Below are 21,147 nucleotides of genomic sequence, written 5' to 3'. Positions count from 1 at the left end.
CGGTAATAAGATCCTGTCAGGTGCCGCCCAGAGGCTGATGGAGAAAAACAGGTTTGACTAGAACACGCCCAATAGAAACTACATCTCCCTGATAGGAAAGCATGTGTAATGGCTAGTTTGTCAATACTCTAGACATTTCCAGTCTTTTAACCCTCACACATTCTCAGCTGTGTGGGTTCTGCGTGAAACTGATGTGCGTGTTTGTAGGCCATGCAAGCGCTTGCAGTTAGGTCCTGCCGTGGTGTTTTCCAGCTGAGTCAGAAGTGAGGAACAGAGTAGACTTTCGATGGCACTGTTTGAATAGATTCGTACAGATTCTTATATTTTTTACCTTGTTTTAATGTTTGTGTGTGCTTCTTGGCCCCTTTTTTCTTAATGCATTTATGTGAAGTACGTTTTAGTCCTGCATAAATAAAGTTTATTATTAGCACCATTACATTTCATTTTAATCGGGATAAAGCTTAACATTAAAATCGCAAGCTTTGCTGTCATTATACTAAAGGTACAACCGAGCTGTATGCAGCACAATTCAGTCCTAAGAGAGCAATCTGTCTTATTAAACATATGTACAGAGATTAAAAAGAGAATTGCTAATAAACACACCAATATAAAAAATACATATTTAAGCATGTGTGTTTAAATGCATGTTTATTTTAGGTAAACATGCATTTACAGGTACATTAACTAATGAATCCTTATTGAAACAGAAACAGAAAAAAGTGGATAAATGTGAACCAAACAAACAATGAAACCACCTCCAGTAAGCCTGGTTTTACTGCTTTTGCAATCTGGACAAACAATGAGAGTCAAACTGCTGCCTGACTTTCTGTCTGCCATCTGTTTTCACCTTTCAAAATCTATGAATCAGATTGTATTTTTAGCTTGTGTGTCTCTTATTTCCTCTCATTTTAAAGGCAAGTTCCCCTGCATGAGTAATTGTATTGGAATTTATGTTTAATCAATTAGTAATATTTAATTCATGATTTAAATATAGCCCACATCTGGCTGATATGGACTGTTTCTTGCATCATAATATTCAAAACTTTGTCATATTATCACTTATTATTTGTAAGATAAAGTTCACGAGAAGTGCTGGAAAGTGAAACTGTGCAAAGGATTCATCAGTACATGATTCGGTACTTTGGACCCCGAGATGACACCGTGCTTTGTTACGCAACGCCAGCATGTTACTGAGTAATTGTTCAAATAATGCTCACAGGCACACGGGATTGGGCAACACGATGACAGGAGTTACTCGGTTCGTTTGGCGCTTCATTGGAAATGTTGCTGTTTAACCGCATGCCGATAACATATTATCAGATCTTCTGCTCACTCTTAGGAAGAAGCATTTTTAAAATTGCCTGTCGGTGTACAATGACATCATGCAGCCAAAGGTATGTGGGCATAGAGACACCACATACTTGTGATCATGAAATGTATATGTGCATGTGCATTTTAACAACGTTATTTCTATTTAAAAGAGAGTTTAATGATACAACTTTATAAAAAAATGTATTTTATAAAAGAAAATCCATATTATTTCTTTATTCTGTATACAGGGTACCAGTACTATAGATTAATCATCTTCCTGTTTTGGCAGAATACAAACAATCAGTAAAATAATTTTTTCAAATGGTAGTTGGACTGTATTTCTTGTTTACAAGGACTACTTTCCAGAAGCTGAACTCAAGTGTGAATTTTATTCATTCATTTTATTATTCATTCATTTTCAGTTAAAGGATGCAATTTCAAAACAGATCCTGTCAGTCACAGATTTTTATAGAAACGAGATATTCTTTTCCTTCTCTTTCACTGTTGCTTTTCAACACCTTCAAATACAATTTGACTCACTTGGCTCAGCCAAAGGATATGCGCCTTTAGTATAGTATGAAATACCAGACACTGTATACACTTACTGGCTACTTAATTAGATACACCTTTCTACTACTTGACTGGACCCCCTTTTGTTTCCAGAATCACTTCAGTTCTTAATGTCACAGGTTCAACAAGGTGCTGGAAACGTTCCTCTGAGATTTTGGTCCGTATTGGCACAAACTGCTGGCTGAACATCCATGATGCAACTCTCTTGCTCCACCACATCCCACAGCTGCCGATGACACTGAGATCTAATGACTGTGGAGGTCATTTGAATCCTGTAAACTCATTGTCATGTTGACTGAGATGATCTGAGCTTTGTGACATGGTGCGTTATCCTGCTGGAAACAGCCATCAGAACAGGCTGACCTCAGGAGAAAACAGTGCACCAGTGAAAGAATTTTTAATGTAAATTCATAAATTCATAAAGACTGAGTATCTGACTTAGCTTATAGTTTCAAACATGTACTAAATAAGCCTCAGCCAAACATGGCTTATGTGTTTTAGGCACACGTGAAAGGCAAAATTTAAAAAAACTGTGTTTGGGTGTCTTTGCAACTGTAGTTGAGGGACTTGATACAGACTATTGATCCTCTCCTCAGAATAGAATAGAACACGATAGAATAGAGAAACTTGATTGCATGCAATAGTAAGTCAAAACATCATTTGAAGCTTACATTAAAACCCTGTCAGCTATCTTCATTGCTCCATCCAATTTCTATTGACAAATACACAGCACGGTCTCCTGTTAGTGGGCCTGTGCAGCACAAGGTCACTGCCATCTGCTGTCATTTTTTGACAGCCAGGAGGAGACACTAGGGACAGATTTCAGTCAGGCAAAATAGATTGCTTACCTTAACGAGCGACGTGACTCAGCAATAATTCACATTGGAGAGTGCAGCGTTGCACTTTAGAGCTGTGAAGATTTCACTCATTAGATGGAACAGCAAAACTAGTTTCCATCCCTTCTTAAAAACCCTCTAAATCAGACAGTTTTTGTCTTATTAAAGAAGCAATCTGTCAATATCTTTGACTACATCTGCTACAATGATAGAATCTAGATAGTGAGCACTGCAGAATCTAGGATTTCAATTTTAAATCATGCTTTTTTTCTCATTAACCCTACTGAAAGTCTGCCAGATACAACAGGTAACTTATAGCTTAGAGCTGATATTAGTTTAGAGTATAGTGTATATGCAGCAGTATGTGTGCTTAGTATTGAGTGCATAATGCCAAGTGTGCAAGTGTGTGACATACCAAATATATACTGTGAGTACATTCAGTTTAACTTATTGCACTTTGTGCATACACGCAACTTCGGGGGAGTACAGCATCAGTGACCAGATGGTTATGGTTGCAGTGTTAAGATATGCAGCAGTTTGGCGCCTTCTTCACAGCCAGTGAATTTCCAGCAGCATGGGAAAGGTCATCAAGGTCAACAGTAGGCCACTGCAGCTTTGTAATAGGACACTCCATGCAGAACAGGGGAGGAGGAGCTCTGCGATAAGAAAAAAGCAACACAGGTTCACAAGGACGCGCGTTTTGTTTGTCAAGCTCACATGTTCTATTCTTATTTGTAAAAATAACAGGAAGTGCACATATGGGTCAAACGAGCATGAGGATAAGCATCTTACTCTTCTCGACTACCGAAGTTTTGGTCACAGGGGCCGAGTCGCCCACTTTGATGTTGCAGGTGAAGGTGGACTTGCCGTTGGGCAGGTTCTTATACAGCAGGCGACAGATGTTGCCTGGGAAGATGCGGGCTTTGGCACGTTTCTTGAAGGGGGCGTGCTGCTCCTCCGATGGGTCAGTGGTGTCGAAGAGGCGTTCACCGTGCGTGTACTTGCAAAAGACTTCTGATGACTCAGAAGGAAGTGAGTATTTGCAGTCCATCCTGAGGTGGTCCTCGTCTATAGAGCAGTAGGACAACTGAATCACCTTCTGAGCAGATGCAAAGCCTACAATGAAGCAGGAAGAGATGATCCGAATTAAGAACACAAACGTATACATTTGGGGTTGCTCACGTGAGGATGCGTGTCTTACCAAAGAGTAATATGGTGGTAAACAAAGACATTCTCCCGAGGTTCCTAAAAAACAAAACAAAAAGAGGAAGTTAAGAGTTTTTTATTGTGTTTGTCTCGACATTAGCTGGATTCCAAATAAATCTGAGTCAGCTGTAAAGAGTGGAGTCAAGTCACTTTGGAGACATGAACATCACACTTCTGCTGCTCTGTGCTAAACCACAGAAAAGTCGCTGTACCCTTAACGCTACACAATCTATCACAATCCAGCCTCACTGTTCACAATGCAAAGAATCGAAGTACAAACTTTACTGACACATTTCCGTGCTTAACCTCTTTAGAGGATACCGGCTAATTATTCACGTCCTCGATATGTAGAAAGAATAGACTAAGCACTTCATTTTATTTGCTTGATGCAAACCAACCCTTTCCTGCATTCAAACATTTGCTTTAGAGCAGCTGGACCATATACTTCATCCAGAATAACCGAATGACAGAAATGCATTGTGCATGCCACGGTTCGATATTTTGCCATTCAGATTAAACAGCATGCACAAACATAGCGCATGAATCCCTCTCACCTTCTCTGATGCATTTTTGAGTCTTCCTCAGTGCTCTGCAGTGTGATGCTGGGGGTAGATACAGTAGAGGTCGGCTTATAGAAGAAGCAGGGGAGAGAGGGAGGGCGCGAGGAAGGGAGGGGAGGGGGGGACACAGAGAGGGGAGGGGGATAAAATGCTGCTCCGGTGGACTTTGGGGACATTTCTTAGGACTGTGTACGGTTTTCTATTGATTTTCAGGCTGTTTTACCAGAGGACGGAGGATCACGTGTCAGTACACAAACCTCTGGTTTCATTCTGAAAAGAATGAAGGAGGCAGATGAATGAGAAGGGATACGTGGTGACGAGGATTTGATTAGCTGGCACACCTCCGCAGCTGATCTACTCAATATGTGCAAGCGCTATGTGTGTCAGCAGTTTCTCTGCTACTTTCACCAACATGAATTTTAAACACAGAGATGTGGAGATTCGTTTACGAAGAAAAGGAGACAGAAACCACGAGATCACGAGGCTGATGACAGGATCATATAGTAGCTTTCTGCTGATACTTTATCAGCAGTCATTTAATTAACCTGATAGCGAATCATGTGGGAGGATAAATCTGCAAACATTATTGGAAGTGAAAAGAAGAAGCTTTTAAAAACCAAACAAGAGACCACAGCTTCCACTCCTACAACCGCACTGTGCACTAAGTTAAATCTGGTAAAGACCCCATATAATGTAAAGCTGAATTGCTGCCATAAATATGATACTACACACCTACTTTTTCAAAACACTTTTAATGGTAACACTTTAATCAGGTGGGGGGTTGTAAAAATTGTATCTAACGTCCAACATCATCTTATACTGTCTAAAATCCTCAACACCGTCCAGATTTTGTTAAAGTTCCCAGAGCCAAACCCACAGTGTGCCCTGCATCCTCATCACACTGCTTATCCACTTCATCAAGATCCTTCCTGAACAGCTGCCATGCTGAAGCAGTCTCCCTGACAGAAGTGTTGCAGAGGTCTCTGAAAGGCACAACCCTCAGCAGTCTCTGATAGCAGAGGATGCCTGCTACTCTCCTCCCTTTTAATTTTCTGATGCTATGTTTTCTTGCATTTTCTTATTGTCTTCTCCTTTTCGAATATAAATAGCTGAGAGTGCAGGCTGTGATGATCCCCGCATGCCAAAAGTATTCATTAGAGACTCTGTAGCTGTGAACCCTGCTGGTCCTCTGCTGCTAATACACTGCAGATGAAAGACGAGCCCTCGCCTGTTCTTTTCCAATAAGTATTTTCCTCCTTTACTGTTGCCATACCATATAGCTAGTATTATATTATCATCAAGAAATTGTTACTAAATAACAGTTTTATGTTATGCAGAATATGATACATGCTTCTGGTATCTCTCTTCCACTTTAGGAAACTTAGCATTATTGTTCTTGGTGTACAGAGGTATGCCTCCTGGGTCAAATGTGTATTGTGTGTTATCCTTTCCAAGGAAAGAAAGGAAGAAACTAAAATGGTAAATGAACTGGCTCTTATATAGAACTCAAAGGACTTTATACAACATGCCTAATTCACCCATTCACACTTATTCATACAAACACTTTCTATGCTTAAGTGCTTTCTATTCAGCCTTACAAATAGTGGATAACCTGCTCTGCCTCCTGAGCTACGGCGACCCCAAAGTAAACTTTGAATGCAGGTGTGTGACAGTGGATAGGCTACATACATCTGTCTCTGTTAAATGTCACATTTATATCTAAAAATGTAATGTCCATATATGAAAAACTGCCTCGTTTTCCATTTTTATTTTTAAATGTTTTGTATATGCTCACCAGTCACTTCATTAGGTACACCTGTTCTAATTCTTGTTAACACAAACATCTAATCAGCCAATCAAATGGCAGATACTCAGTGCATTTAATATATGCAGACATTGTCAGGTTGCCCTGCTGAATTTCAAACTGAGCATCAGAATGGGGGGGGGAAAGCTGATTTCAGTGACTTTCAACATGCCATGCTTCTTGGTGATAGACAGGTTGCTGATCTACTGGGATTTTCTCAGAGAACCAGCTCACGACTGGGGGGGGGGGGCGGGGGGGGGGGGGGAAAGCCCCAGTGTGATTAACTCTTGATGGTGTCAGAGGTCAGAATGGCTAGACTACTGATAGGAAGGCAACAAAAACTCCTTTCAGCCAAGGTATGCAGAATGCCATCTCTGAAGCAGCAGAAGACCACACCAGATGCCACTGCTGTCAGCTAAGAACACTGCTCAAGGGACGCTTTGGGTCCTTCACTACCAACTGAGCACCGTTTAAACACTACAGCCCATCTTCTCAACATGGACCAAAATCTCTGAGGAATGTTTGCTGAATTTATGACTTTAAGATTTAAGACAGCTCTGAAGGTATAAGAAGGTCCAGCCCAGTATTACAAGATGTACCTATAATAAAGGTTATTGTTTATATATATTTGTCATATTTATGTCTTAAAGTTTAATAAAATATAGCTTTATATCAGCGTCTTCTGTTGCTAGAATGTCTTTCTCTTTAGTTTAGGTGTTTTATATAGTTTTACCAACAAACACTGATCACACCAGACTAGAGCATGAAGGGATATTAATACTATAGGTACTCTATTTTACTGAAATGCCAAACTCATTTTACTTGTCCTAAGAATTTAAAGGCTTCTTCTGCCACTTATTAGGGTTCACTGCCTGATTTGACATTTAGTCCTTAAAAATATAAGGAAATCAGTACTTAGGGGAAGCACATATATACAGTACAGTGCAATAACAAACACCACCTCTACACATTTACTTGTTAGTGGGTAAAATGTTTTTTAAGACTACTGAAGAGAAATGATGTCAGCTATCAGTATGTATAAAGCTCCCCTGAGTTTGGATTCAGCATGCTTCCCCGCGTGTACTTGCAGAGAAGTGACTGCTGTATTTCTCGGTTGTGCTTCTACTTTTTGACCTGCAGGGGGAACTCTTGTTTTGCGGCAAGAATTCAGTTTTACCCGCCTGAAACGTGGACCGCTCAGCAGTCTGCTGCAGTGCACGGACACCGCAGGGGCGTAGTCCTATCGGCATTCGGGCTGCAGACAGAGTCCCACATCCAGGCCTGTTAGAATTACGCTATTAGAGGCTACAGGAGGCTAATAGGTGCGATTTGAAGGTTATCCCACCTTTAGGTTGCATGCTCGTATATGTGTTTGTCTGACATATCTTGTGGTGGCATTCTGCGGCAGCGTAACTTTAACGTTTTGTCCCATGATGAACTTTGCCAGGCTCCGGCTGGTGTGAAGGTTGATCTGATCCGACAGATAGCCTGTCTATCGCCATGGAGCTGCACCTGTCCGTCATAGGCTGTCTCCTCTTTGGCAACATAATGATAACGCATCAGACGACTCACAGTATGTCTCTTTAATTACTCTTTTTGTTACCATCCATTGGCATCCAGCCCCGTTTTAAGTGGAATTTATTACTAGGACGAGAATGCTGATAACACGAAAGATATTATCTATCTATCTATCTATATAGATATATCTATCTATATAGATAGATAGATAGATAGATAGATAGATAGATAGATAGATAGATAGATAGATATATCTATCTATCTATCTATATAGATATATCTATCTATATAGATAGATAGATAGATAGATAGATATATCTATCTATATATATATATATAACCGTTACTGAAATTTAAGCTCCACAGTCCTTGTGATCGAGTCAAAAATCTTTCTATGATACTGCAGTGAAGATGTTGTTGCTCAGTTTCACCACAGAGATCAGTAAAGATTCATATAGATTATGTAATATACAAGGAAAGAGTCTTTTATCACAAATTATTTGTTATAACTTTTGACCTGAGTGGATAGGAGAACACACAGGCACACATGAATAGATATAGTTAGATATATACAGAGAGAAAGAGAGAGCAATGTTCAAAATAAAAACGGCACTTAATAAAATAATAATTTAAAAACTCTATTTTGTATTTATTTGTTGTCTTTGTCTGATATTATAATTAGTTAATGAATTGGCTGTACATAAACTATATTTTTCAAGCAAAGCTGTAATAAATTTGGCTTTATTTCCCAATGACACTTTTGCTGTCCCTGCCATTTCTCTTTTCAACCAGTCAAGAAGCCCGCAGCTCTCTTAAGTTAGTGTGAACAGCAAAGCTATATCTTCAAAATAAACTAATACAAAATAAAGACTGTAAATTATCAAACAATTACAATTACTTTGGCCCAACAACAATACACATGCCAGCTAGCTTGTTGAATATCTTGGCACATGAGCACTTTGTTCGATAGCAGCTAACATTCATTTATTATTCTGAGTTACAGATATTTGAGGGTTACTTTTAATCTCTTCATCTGAGAAAGGCGCACAACACTGTTGTGTGAATGAACTGGAATGTGAATAAAAACATTTGCGGGGTCATATTTTATGTTTACATGCTAAATTAGCTTGTTAGCTAGCTCAGTGAGTAGCCTTGTGAATGATGGCCTCTGTATCTTGAAGTGAAAAACATTCTACTTCAGTTGTAATGTTATAACACTAATGGTAATGAAACTCTATTTCATAATAATTTGTTAATAACAGCTTGAACTCACTGATTTAATGATCAAGATCACACCAAATGTGAAAACCGGTAAAAACTTTGTATTCATGGATCGTCTTCAAACTTCACCGCAATATATTAACACCTGAGATCAAAGGTGACCTTGAAAAAAAAAAGAAACCATAAGGTTAAATAAATTAAGAAAAAGCTTTTATTTCCGTTAGACTATCTCCAAATTTTAAAAGTAATATTGGGGGAGATAAGCACATTCTTTGTCTGAGCACTAATTATTATTTTTTCGATACAACATTATAACTTCACAATGACACCAAAAGATTAATATACTACGCTCGGTCCGTATTACCACTGCTGACCTTAGCATAAAATATCAAAGTTTTAGTATAACCTTTGACTTTCAGGGTAATTGTGTGCGCTCTCTGTGTGTTCTTGTCTTAAATTTGAAATCTTATCATCTTATCTTAAAAATTTCCATCACAGAGCAAACATCCTGGCTGCTTCTGTTTCAGTGAACCCGGTGACTACATTCCTGTTTGCTCCACGTGGGCCCCAGATGTTTCCATGTCTCACCTACCTGGAGCGAAATGTCAGGGTGGACTGTGAGTTCCCGGAGACCTACGAGGTCCCCGGCCCCTACTGCGAGTATCGGCAGGACAGCCGGCTGGTGGGGACCACCTTCCCCAACCAGGTCATCTACGTGTCCATAGACGACCGTAGAAGGAGCAACGTAAGCCTGGTCCACCCTAATCTGTGCCGCCTCACCTGGGCGCCGATGGCCGATGAGAAGCCGTACACCTACACCTGCAGGGTTTATCAAGGGAGCACTTGGAAGGAGAACAGCATGGCCGTTCATCACAGTGAGTAGCGTTTACTCATTATCTGTTTCCCACAAACACTGGTGGAAACTAAACTTAAGCTTTTCTCTTTTACAGGGATTCTTCCAATCTGCTCTGCAATCAGTGTTATGTTCAAATCAGCACCTTGGCTTTTATCGCTGGTGTTTTCACTTCCTGTGGCTGTGGGTCTTCTGAGTCCTTGATCTCTTGCTTTCACAGGATAGCAACTCAGTGGGCCTTTTTTAGTACACAATTTATTTCTCTCTCTGGCATGATGGTTGTGCATTAAATCAAGTTATAGGCAGAGAGTAGAAGCTCTCTAAATGAAGACTGAATAAAAAATTTTAAATAACCTCTCCCTTAGCATTGGACTACTCTTCAAAAACGTACCGCTGATGTGTAAGAGATTGTATGTATTAGACCTCACTGTCACCTCAGTACCTTGATCACCTTTGTTCCACAAGGGAAAAGAATTCATGACAAGTGGAAATGGCAAACACGGCAAATGAATGCAGCGCTAACGGGTGTTCGTTCTCTTTTATGATAAAAGATTTCTTCCCTAACAAATCTTTTATGATTTGTTTTAAATCAGATTTTTTTTCCTCACCCCAAATGGTGGGAGTACGTAATCGGTTCTGTTTGTTTGTCTGTCTTTATTAGGTCTCTCTTGTAAATAAGTTTTGGGATATACAAATATTTTGTTAATGAAATTTATTACAAATACGTTTTATCATATTAGAGAAGCTGACAGAAGAAGTCTATATATGCCTATATTAAGAGTGGAAGTCATCTCTGAGGGCTTTTGTTCTTCTATCATAGAGACATATCTATAAAAGAATAGAGAGTGCGCAAGAAATCATACGGTCTGTAAACCTAAAGATGTATTCACGTGGCCGCTATGACATTTGAATGACAGTAATACATAACTGCACTAACACTGCCTTTCCTGCTAGCACTGGACCTCTTTGACCTTTAGCTCATTTAAATTAAACCTGGACACTGGATCTGCACAGACGGCCCACCTGATAATAAGAAAATCACTCAAATAAAACCTTTTTTTGGAGAGCAATAACATAGCTGGAACGATCGCTCCTTCCCTCGAAGATCTCGGAGAAGATCTTGCAGTCACTCCACCGCGTTTCAGTCTTTACTTTAAAGGATTTCTCATGTTATTATCATCATCATTCTACCCCAAAGCTCAAAAAGACACGGAGTTGGTGTAGCTGTTTCGACTTTTGCAGCTTTGCATTGATTAAATAAAAACTTAAATAGCAGCAGTCCAGCAGAAACACATCTCCAAGATATGAAACATAAGCAATAGATATTGGAAGTGTAACTTTTTGCATTTCAAGTACTCGCTGCAGCACACCTTGGGTGTTTAAACGAGCTATTGCTTAAAACATTAATGTGCATAGTATTGGCAAAATGTGAAAGTAATATTAGAGTGTTTCAATTTTATTATGTTATCTTTAAAATGTACTCACCTTCCATACTATCCAACACCAACGTTTGGGGCCCTGCTAGGCTGTATTTATGCATTTCTTAGTTTTAATGATCACAGTGTACGAATAATTGTGTCTGCAGTTTTTCTCCGTTTAACTATTTTCAAGGCACCTTTTTTCAGTATTATTTAGAAAATGATTCTTGGAAGATGGCCTGATATTTTTCTTCCAGTCATCATTTTTGATTGTTTTACTGTAACACTAAAGGTGTACTAAGGTTTGCTAAACTATATTGAAAAATAAAGATAATGAATTATGAACGTTACCTGCATTTTCTCTGCACAAGTCACTATTTTGAAAGAATGTGTTTTTTAATTTATTGTGTTATGGTTTGTTTTTATTGCTTGGCCCTGTGCCGACTCATTTCACAGAAATAAAATGTATGAAACAAATTAAAATATAGTTGGAGGACAAGAGGTGAGTCTTATCTTGCACTCGTTTCAGGTTAGGATAGAAGAACACGTGTACACATGTCTAAACACTACCAAAACAAGTTAGCCATATTGATTCTGATTCTTTTTGGTTTTGCTACCTTACTATTTCTGTCCAGTAGAGGGAGCACTTTTGCAATATATAGAAAGCCATTATATGTGTAGTATAGTATCCATAAAGACCTATACATAAAATGCCTTTTATGACTTAATGTATGTAAAGCACATTCATTGTCTTGGTATTGAAAGGTGCTGTAAAAATAAACTTGTCTCATATTGTATTGCCTGTGGGTCTTTGTCACCGGCACTACACACGGCTATATTACAGGAAATCTCAGGTGTAATTATTAATATTATCAACATTAGTTTTTGTTTTTTGGGGGCCCAGATCTTTTGTGTCGTGCATCCTGATTATAATTAGTGTGATTACGAGTTGGTGGAACATAATAGATTTACATAGATTTACATAATAGATCATAATACAATAATTATAGTTCTACAACTGTTTATAACTTGTATAGTTCATATTTCATATTTCTGTATAGTTTTCATATTTATATCCTCTTCATAGCCTGTACATAACTTGTACACTCACTACAGCCTGTACATACTTATAGTTATAGCATATTCATAACATACCTTCATACCGTGTACATTGTAACATACCTATAATAGACCCATATTTGTAATATAGCTATATATCTATATTATTGGTAATATATATTTTGTAATATGTCTATATTATTGCTAATCACTTTCTGGATGGATGCAAACTGCATTTCGTTGCCGTGTACTAGTGACATGTGCAATGACAATAAAGTTGAATTCTATTTTATTCTATTTAGTCAGAGTCATATGCATGATTTTTTTTCTTGGCTGTCACAGTGAGACCCCATTTTAAAGTGGTAATGTTATGATTCAACTAATATGTTCACATCTGCCGTGTTATTTTTGGAGCCAGAAGTGCCCATAATTGGATGAGATAAATACTGCATCCACTGATTGTGCCTCACCCAGAAACAGATACCTACTATAATTAGTGATAACACACAAATAACACACTAAAAAAGGAGAACTTTACTTGCCAAAACTGGAGCAGAGCATTCTTGGACAGTCTGTTCATTAACAGCACAGCAAGCCATGTTATTTCTTAGTGAGACACCAGCAGAGCTTTGACTGGCAGCTGGCTAAAGGCCTCGATAGAGTTCAAAAGGGCCAGCTGGGTATTTTAGATATAAAGACCAAAGACATTTTTTGTAACACGCTATACGTTGGTATATTCACATGTGAGCATATTGGGATTGACTCATTTTTGGAGCCACCCTAAAGTGGCCGCTCAGGAAACTGCAGGTTTGGGCACAGCCCTAGCTGTGCAAAAAGGCAATTCAGCTGTGCAGCACTGAGTCTTTTGTCATTTTTTCCATTAGACACCTCCAAATCAACTGAAAGTGTGGTTGACGATAGGTGGTTATCTGATGTTTCAGCATTCAAAAAGGTCATAATTGAGTAATCTTCTCGTTGTGATTGTTCACACAGGCCTAAAGCTAAGCCCTTTGCAAAGCCTCAAAACTTTGGTGCAGACGCACTAATAGTAAAGAATGACGGTAAAGGTGATGTCACTTCCTGTAATAATAAACATAGATCAGAAAAACCAGAGGAAATGTCTTCTGTCTAGAAAGGGCATGGGTTCTTAGTGTAGTGGAAGAAAGACTTCCAATTTACAGTGAGAACCAACATTGACAACACTTTTAAAGACAAACTGTTAGCTCCTCTTTTAAACTTTGCACAAAAAGTAAGAAAATTTGTGTTTGGTTTATTTCTTTGTTGTAACAATGCTAGTGGAAATAAATTGTTATACTGTTGGACAGCCTGTTTATTTACCTTTCAATGGAGCCACATTTTAAGGAAAATGCATTTGTGGGTTGAGCAGCAGAGTTGAGTCTGAGGGTTACAACCATGAAAAACTTGCCATATCTTCCTTGCAAATGCCAAACAGCTGATTCTGCTATTAACTGTTTGGTGTAGTTTATTGAATGGGGTGAAGTTTTAGGAAACTTCAGCTGATTCAATTCAATTTTGTTTATATTGCACCAAATCACAACAAAATTTGCCATCAGGCCGTTATATTGTAAAATAAAGACCCTACAATAATACGGAGGAGAAACAAGACCTATTGGCAATTTAACAATTTATTCATTGACAAACAGGGGCCTGAGCAGCATGTGGAGGAGCCATACACAGCCACAACAGTCTAGCAGCTCCTCCTCATGTTGATCAGCAGCCTGGTCACACTCTGCTGTGGGGTGGCTTCCCATTTCTTCAACCAGCATTTCAGTCAGTGTGGTTGTGTTTGTTATACAATAAGCGGTTTGGCAGACGATTTGTCAAGTTTTTCATGGGCATGACCCACAGACTCAACTCTGCTGCTCAACCCAAAAATGCAATTTTTCTTACAAATGTGGTTCCATTTAAGAGGAAATAAAAAGGCTTTGCAACAGTATAATATTTATTATCAAGTAGCTTTTTTGCAACAAATAATCAGCCCAACACAAATCTGCTGACTTTTTCTGCTAAGTTTAGTTTGTAGATTTGTTGAACGTAATGTTAAAACATATGAAGCTACATACCGGTTTACACATATTACACATACCAGTTTCTCAAGGTAATGTAATATGCTGGGCTATTTCAACACACTATTATCCAAAGTGAGGAATATCCAAAGGGAAATTTTAACTAGTATCTCCAGCATAGCTCCTATAGGCCTTTTGTTGTATAATATCATGTTTAACATGAGGTCATATAGCTATGTTTAAAATGAAGGACAGGTTTGTAGATCTCACTGACACTGAGTACTCATGGGTTAAATAAGATAAGTATACACATAATGAATTCCCAGCCACCACCCTCATCCTGCAGTACAGGACTCTTAGTCAGTGAGAAGCCTAAATACAAACCTTTGTAAAGGCTGCAGCACAACACATCACAAACCAGATTTATCTCATGACACAGATGTGTTCCACTACCCCCGACTTCTTCCGGTTGAGGTTGGTAATTGCCTCATTGAAAAAGCAGTACAACTTCTATTAATATCTGCACCGAGTGGAAGATGAATGTTTATATAATGTACCTCAGAGCTGATAGAGTTTATTCCTCCCTTGCCTGTAAAAATAAGATGGACCTTTGGTGATAGTTTCTCTCAAAGGGGGGAGTGGGTGGCATGGAGGGGCGACACAGGGGGCTGGGGCTTGGCTAATTTATCTGTGCAGTGCAGGCACAAAGCCAGGAAATTAGGTGGTTTGGGATTTGGGACTTCGGCTAATATAAAACACAATATGCACACGCACACCCAGCGTCAGAGACGCAGCGCATGTCGAGATCTCTCGGGAGGAGGCCAAAATAAATATTAATTCATGATGAGATTAACCTGGTAGCTGCCTGCTGATCAGTCCCATCGCATAACGTTTAAAGAGGGCACAATGGAAATCAGTTGGATCACATAAGTGTAAAGCACGCCTGTGGTTACCTGTACCTCAGGGCTCAATCTTCAGCCAGGATGACATTCTTATGGGCGCCTGCGATGTTCCAATAAGATGTAGCTAACAAGCTACAGTTTTGTCTGTGATTTCAGCCACAAACATAGAAGACTTGAAAGTTATGTGGCATACATCTTCTCCGTCAAAGGTATACAGGCACACAGTAACTTTGTTGTAACAAATTGTCATTTGAGTTATTGTGCCTTCCTATCAGCTCAAAGCATTCTGGCATTGTTACCTAGAGAATTCCCACTTACTGGATATGTTGTTTTTCCAGACTATTCTCTTAACTAAAAATGCTTGTATGGGAAAATCCCAGCAGATGGCCAGTTTCTGAAATACTCAGACCAGTCTGTACGGCACAAAAAACCCAATGCCACATTCAGTCAACCAAATCACCTTTCTTCCTCATTTATTCTCCATCTGTTTGAATTTCAACAAGTCATCATGACCATGTCTGCATGCCTAAGTGCACTGAGTTGCTGCAATGTGATTGGCTAATAAGATGTTTGCATTAACAAGCGATTGAACAGGCGTACCTAACAAAGTGGCCGATGAATATATGTGCATTTGTGAGAAATAAACAAAACAGCTTCATTACTGATTTTTAGTGACTCTGCTACATTTAAACAGATCATTCAAGCTGGAGACGCCAGCAAACAGCACCTCTCACAGGCCACTTTGCTGTGGAGAAAATGGAAAAGTCAAAGTGAAAATATTTGTATATCAGTATTTGCCAAACTCATATGAAACTATAGATATTTTTATAAGAAACTTTTAACTGGGCCTGGATATATATATGGTCTCTCTTATCAGTTTCCAGGCAGAAATGCCCTGTTAGGTGTATTCTATACATACACAAAGTAATGTATAACAATGTAAACACCTCTGGTGTCTACATACATCTCTTTTCAGAACTATTTAGCTTCTATATTTATAGTTCCCTCTTTTTCTTAAAGCTGGCAAAATGTTTGCCATTCCAGTCACTCATCACACAGTGCGAGCTGTAAAGCCAACCAAACACAGAGAGTTCCCACAGAGAGTGAGAGGACTGTAAAAGCCTCGGTATGAGTCAGAGGAAGTACCTGCCTGGTCAGCACTGGATATGGGGAGCTACAGTCAACAACTTTCTGAAACCGACAGTCTAGTAGTCATTACTACTATGTGTGTGGAAGTGAGAAAGAGTGCCAGTTTGAAACTTTATCAGTTTTCACATAACAGCTTCTACAACACTGTGAGTGCCTTCACAGAAAGCTTGTCCACAGATCTTGGATATTATAAACTGTTGTATGAGACTCCATGTTGTACAGAGTGCATTTGTGGCATACTGAGGCCTTGGGGGAGTTTCTGTTTGTACAAACTAATGGTATCTGGGAAATTTTTAGTTACCTACTTATATTCCCTGATTGTGATCAAAAGTTTTGGAAAAACCAAAGATCTTTAAAGTGAAGCCATGCCCCGAGTTTGTCACCTTGAAACTATTTCGCTTACACTATGCTTTTGTTAGCTAGTATGACGAGAGCAACAATACCATTTATTGCACTTTCCATGAGTAAATACTCAACATCTTTTCTGAGTACATGACTCAAAGGTCTGCTGGTGTTACAGGAAGATATATGGACATACACACTTTTTTAAGTAATAAAAGTGAAATATTACTCACTAGTTCAAAGAATCAAAACAATCATCAGCTCCAAATTAGCTTTTCTTTGTCAGAAGTGACATATGGCTGTAAGTGTACTTAATTTCCTGAGAGACAAACTACTTCTCAGAGGCCACTGGCTTTTTCCATTTTCTCAAAAGCAAAGTGAAAATATTTATAAATCAGTATGCTTTCCATCTTATTCTATGTGGCATACTCATATAAAACCATAGATATCTTTATCACCCCACACCATCTTTTCTGAGTACACGACTCAAAGGTTTGCTGGTATTACAGGAAGATATGTGGACTCGCACACTTTAAGTAATAAAAGTCAAATATTACTCACTACTTCAAAGAATCAAAATAATTATCAGCCCCAAATTAGCTTTTCTTTGGCAGAAGTGAAGTATGGTTAAAACTAAGTGTATTTAATTTCCTGAGAGACAAACTAATTGTATGACTCATAGATACCTCACTTCTTTCTAAAGACTTTTTAAGGTCGCAAAGTTACAGTTTGATTTTCTGAATAAACTACAAAGGTTTCATACCACAGTAAGAGCCCTCTATAGACAGCAGCATAAACTAAGATTAAAAATGAATGTGAAGAAAGCTATCACAGAAAATGAGAGCATTAAAGGTCCCATTTTGTACCAGTTTAGCACATGTTCATATTGGTCTTACATGTCCCCCAGACAGTATATTTTGGGTTTCAGCCCCAAATACCACACAGTTCATTTTTTTGTTTCATGTCGGTATTCTCCTGGTTTGCAGCTCAGTATCGAATGAGCTATTTCATTTTCTGTAGCTTTAAATTGAAAAGGAAGAACAGTTGCCCATACTTTACACTTTGAGTTTGTTTGCTGAAGTTTAAACTGAGCATCCACTGGGAAAGAAAGTGTGACTTAAGTGGGTTTGCTTTTAACGTGGCATGGTTGCTGGTTCCAGAAAGACTGGTCTGAATATTTCAGCACCTCTGAATGCACAACGCACAACCTTGAAGCAGATGGGCTACAGCCGCGGAAGACCACACCAGGTACCATTGCTTTAAGCTAAGAACAGCAAACTGAGGCTACAAATGACACAGGCTCACAAAAACTAGACAAAAGACTAAACACAAGACTAAACTAGACTAGAGGAGGAAAATGTTGCATGTTCTTATGAATCTTGATGAAAACAACAGGAACCTCATCATCTGGCACCAATAAACATAGATCTACTAGATGTACACACAGCTATGACTATACATTATACGCCAATTCAACAAAAGGCTTACCTGCTTCAAACATAAAACCATAACCAATCAATGGTCTCAACCTGATCTCAATTTCCTGTAGATTTCGGTGCCACTGGTTTACTTTGAGCAACTCCCAGCATCATATACTAACAAGAGAAACCTAAGTTTACCTACCTTGTCTTCGGTGACATGCTAGGCTCGAGGCAACTTTAAACGCAAACTCGAGAGCGGGCAGCAGACAAGAGATGTGGGGCAGCACAGCCACCCTGCTGAAACGTACTAAAGAGAGTTAGCTCAATCACAGTAAACACCTTAACCATCACTCACCCACTAAAAAAACCCTCTGATGTTTAGTCTCCACAAAAAAATCCAAAATAGAGTCCAAAATATCCCGGACGAGCCCCCATTTATTTTATGACCCGGCTCAAAAGCCAAACAGTTGGTACCATGAAGATCATAAAACCAAAACTGGTGTGCCTCCACAGCCTGCCTCAAGCATGCCTTTATCCACATGCCATGTGTGGTCAATTGGCAATTGAAGACTCAATTGACAACTCTTTGCACTGCCACTGCAAAGAGAATAGAGGTTGCAGAGGGGCGTAACAATGGCAGGAGTGATAATAATAATAATAAGTGAAATAATCTAATACATCTATGAAATGACAAATCTTACTCTTTTGGCTGCTCTTTTTAAGGGGACACCTCAGCAGATCATCTATCTCTCACTGTCATCATCTTGCCCTGTCTCTAGCATCCTGGTCTGTCACACAAACACTCTGCAACACTCTGTCTCAAAACTGCCCAACCTGAGCTGTCCCTCTGATTTACTCATTTTTTTTCTGTCCATTTTGGTCCGTCCCAGTGAAGATCTTAGCATCTTTACTTGTGTGAACTCCAGCTCCTCCTCCTGTCTTTTTGTCTTTTACTCTTGCTGCTGTCATTCTGTCACAAGCCACCTGGGCACTCATTTCCATCCACTGCACTCTCTTCTTCACCTCTTTTGCATGCTGCCCATTTCTTTGGATGGTTGACCCCATTAAATCTACTCATTGGATGTATAAAATAACAAACATTCACACTTAAGAATCAAGTGACGCACTAAAGCAAAAAAAAAAAAAAAAGACACATCATTTCAGTCCTGCCTTTGGCGATGTATGCATTTAATGGATTACATAGAAAAAAACAGCATTCTTTGAAAAATATCTGGACATGAATACCAAAGATATCCATATATGTTTATATTTCTATAAGATATTTGTATTTACATGTTTGAACTAACACAACAACTAAATCAATCAATGAAAAAATAATGCTGCATTTTATTTATCCTCAAAAAAACACATTTGCACAGAAATGTGCACATTAATTTGTGTTACACATAAAAAGAAATAATACCCTTTTCCTAATTAAATATAGCAGGCTCAAAACATTTCTACAAAAAATCTTCATAAGGTAATGTTAAACTATTTAAACTATGTTAAACTAGTCCTGGGACATACTTATTTTGATATGACAGAAAAATGATAAGAGACCTCTTAATCAACAACATAATTAAATTAATGTGATAGAATACTTTTCAGCGAGTTTTGTCAATGATAAATCTTTCAAATGACTTAGGTTTAATTAATCCTGATGTTATATAGAGAGATCCGTAAAGAGGTCCCCATTTATATAACTTGTTGCAGAAATAATGAAATATGAAAAAATATGTACAAAATCAAAACTCTGAGATGAAGACAAATCAAATACACAATACTCAGTGAAGAAAATTGGAAGGAAATGTTCCTTCAACACTTCAGAGGTAAAATTTTGAGGTATGAGTGTTCATATAGCCACTGATATTGTTTGCACTGTGATATGTAAACAACCTTGTCTAACACAATCATACATGCTGTATAAGGGTTCAGTACTACAACAATTAAGAGGTCAAAATACGAAAAAAAAAATGTAATACTAAATAAAATATGTACAACAGAAGTTTGCGAGATGATGTTAACACAATAAATTGGCACTTTTTTTTACAATGTGTCTTTGGTGACATTTGAAGCTGCCTGGAAGTAAGCAGCAAACACTTGCCTATGTTGGTTAAGTTTCATCAACCATTACATATTTCCAGCTATTTTAGGATTTCACTACTACCGGCCTTTTAATCGACCTCACATTCCCAAAAATATCCTTTTGATCTGAGAAAGTCATGAAAAACACATTTCACTCTTTAAATTATCCAGTACAGTTTTTACAGAAATGTTTAACACATGGTAGAATTTACAGTGTCCATGTAATCCTGTAAAAAACTGAATATATGTTGCAGTGATTGTTACACTGATAACCTTTCCCCCCCAAGAGGCCAAATAAACTTAAGAAGCATTAGTATTTAGAGGTATTTCCAAACACTAAAATTCTCTAGAATTGTTTTAATGCTGTTAAAAACTGCATTAAAACAACATTAACATAAAATAGAACATTTGCATTGGTGGAGATCTATATGAGCCTTCTCTTAGATTTAGATTAAGAAACTGCAGCCATCTCAATACAATACATACAGGATATTATACAAAACATATGATTCACAAAGTTCAAAATCGAGAATTAACAGATTACAATAAAAAGCAAAACATGCAGTATAGAAATTTCCTATTTATAGTTTCAGGTGGGGCTACAACGGCAGACTTGAAGTGAAGTTGAGAGTTATTGAAATAACTGCTGACTAATCAAAAAAATAAAATTTGCAGATTCGTCAACTACTAAAATGTAGGTCTGCAACAATTTTGGTGTAGCTCATGTTTCAAGGTCTCTAATCACATCTGATAGTGAGAACATATAGCTGATACTCAACTGAAGTTCTTCACAACATCATTTGATTCATAAACTTGTATGTGGTGATTATGCAGAGGTATATTTTTGTGGATATACACTTTTTTC

The 21,147-nt window shown here is 38.3% G+C and overlaps 1 protein-coding gene across 1 annotated transcript; it reads left to right on the top strand.

Moving 5' to 3' along the window:
- Positions 1–7,434: 7,434 nt before the first annotated feature.
- On the top strand, positions 7,435–12,150 carry si:ch211-215c18.3. The gene is made up of 4 exons (XM_042220845.1): positions 7,435–7,609; positions 7,735–7,860; positions 9,554–9,901; positions 9,977–12,150. The coding sequence occupies exons 2-4, from the start codon at positions 7,788–7,790 to the stop codon at positions 10,081–10,083; spliced, it is 528 nt and encodes a 175-aa protein (XP_042076779.1). The 5' UTR covers positions 7,435–7,609; positions 7,735–7,787; the 3' UTR covers positions 10,084–12,150.
- Positions 12,151–21,147: the final 8,997 nt, after the last annotated feature.

This window comes from Haplochromis burtoni, unplaced genomic scaffold, assembly GCF_018398535.1.
Source record: "Haplochromis burtoni strain Fernald_Lab_line unplaced genomic scaffold, NCSU_Asbu1 Contig_56, whole genome shotgun sequence".
Lineage (NCBI taxonomy): Eukaryota > Metazoa > Chordata > Actinopteri > Cichliformes > Cichlidae > Haplochromis > Haplochromis burtoni.
Note: the sequence above shows the minus strand (reverse complement) of the source record. Positions and strands in the feature narration are given on the sequence as shown.

What these genes read in the sequence shown, in the direction of transcription:
- si:ch211-215c18.3 (XM_042220845.1), top strand. Translation starts at nt 7,788, where the DNA reads ATGGAGCTGCACCTGTCCGTCATAGGCTGTCTCCTCTTTGGCAACATA. An exon ending in AACGCATCAGACGACTCACA is followed by an intron (nt 7,861 to 9,553) that starts GTATGTCTCTTT and finishes CTTCTGTTTCAG; the next exon opens with TGAACCCGGTGACTACATTC. An exon ending in CAGCATGGCCGTTCATCACA is followed by an intron (nt 9,902 to 9,976) that starts GTGAGTAGCGTT and finishes TCTCTTTTACAG; the next exon opens with GGATTCTTCCAATCTGCTCT.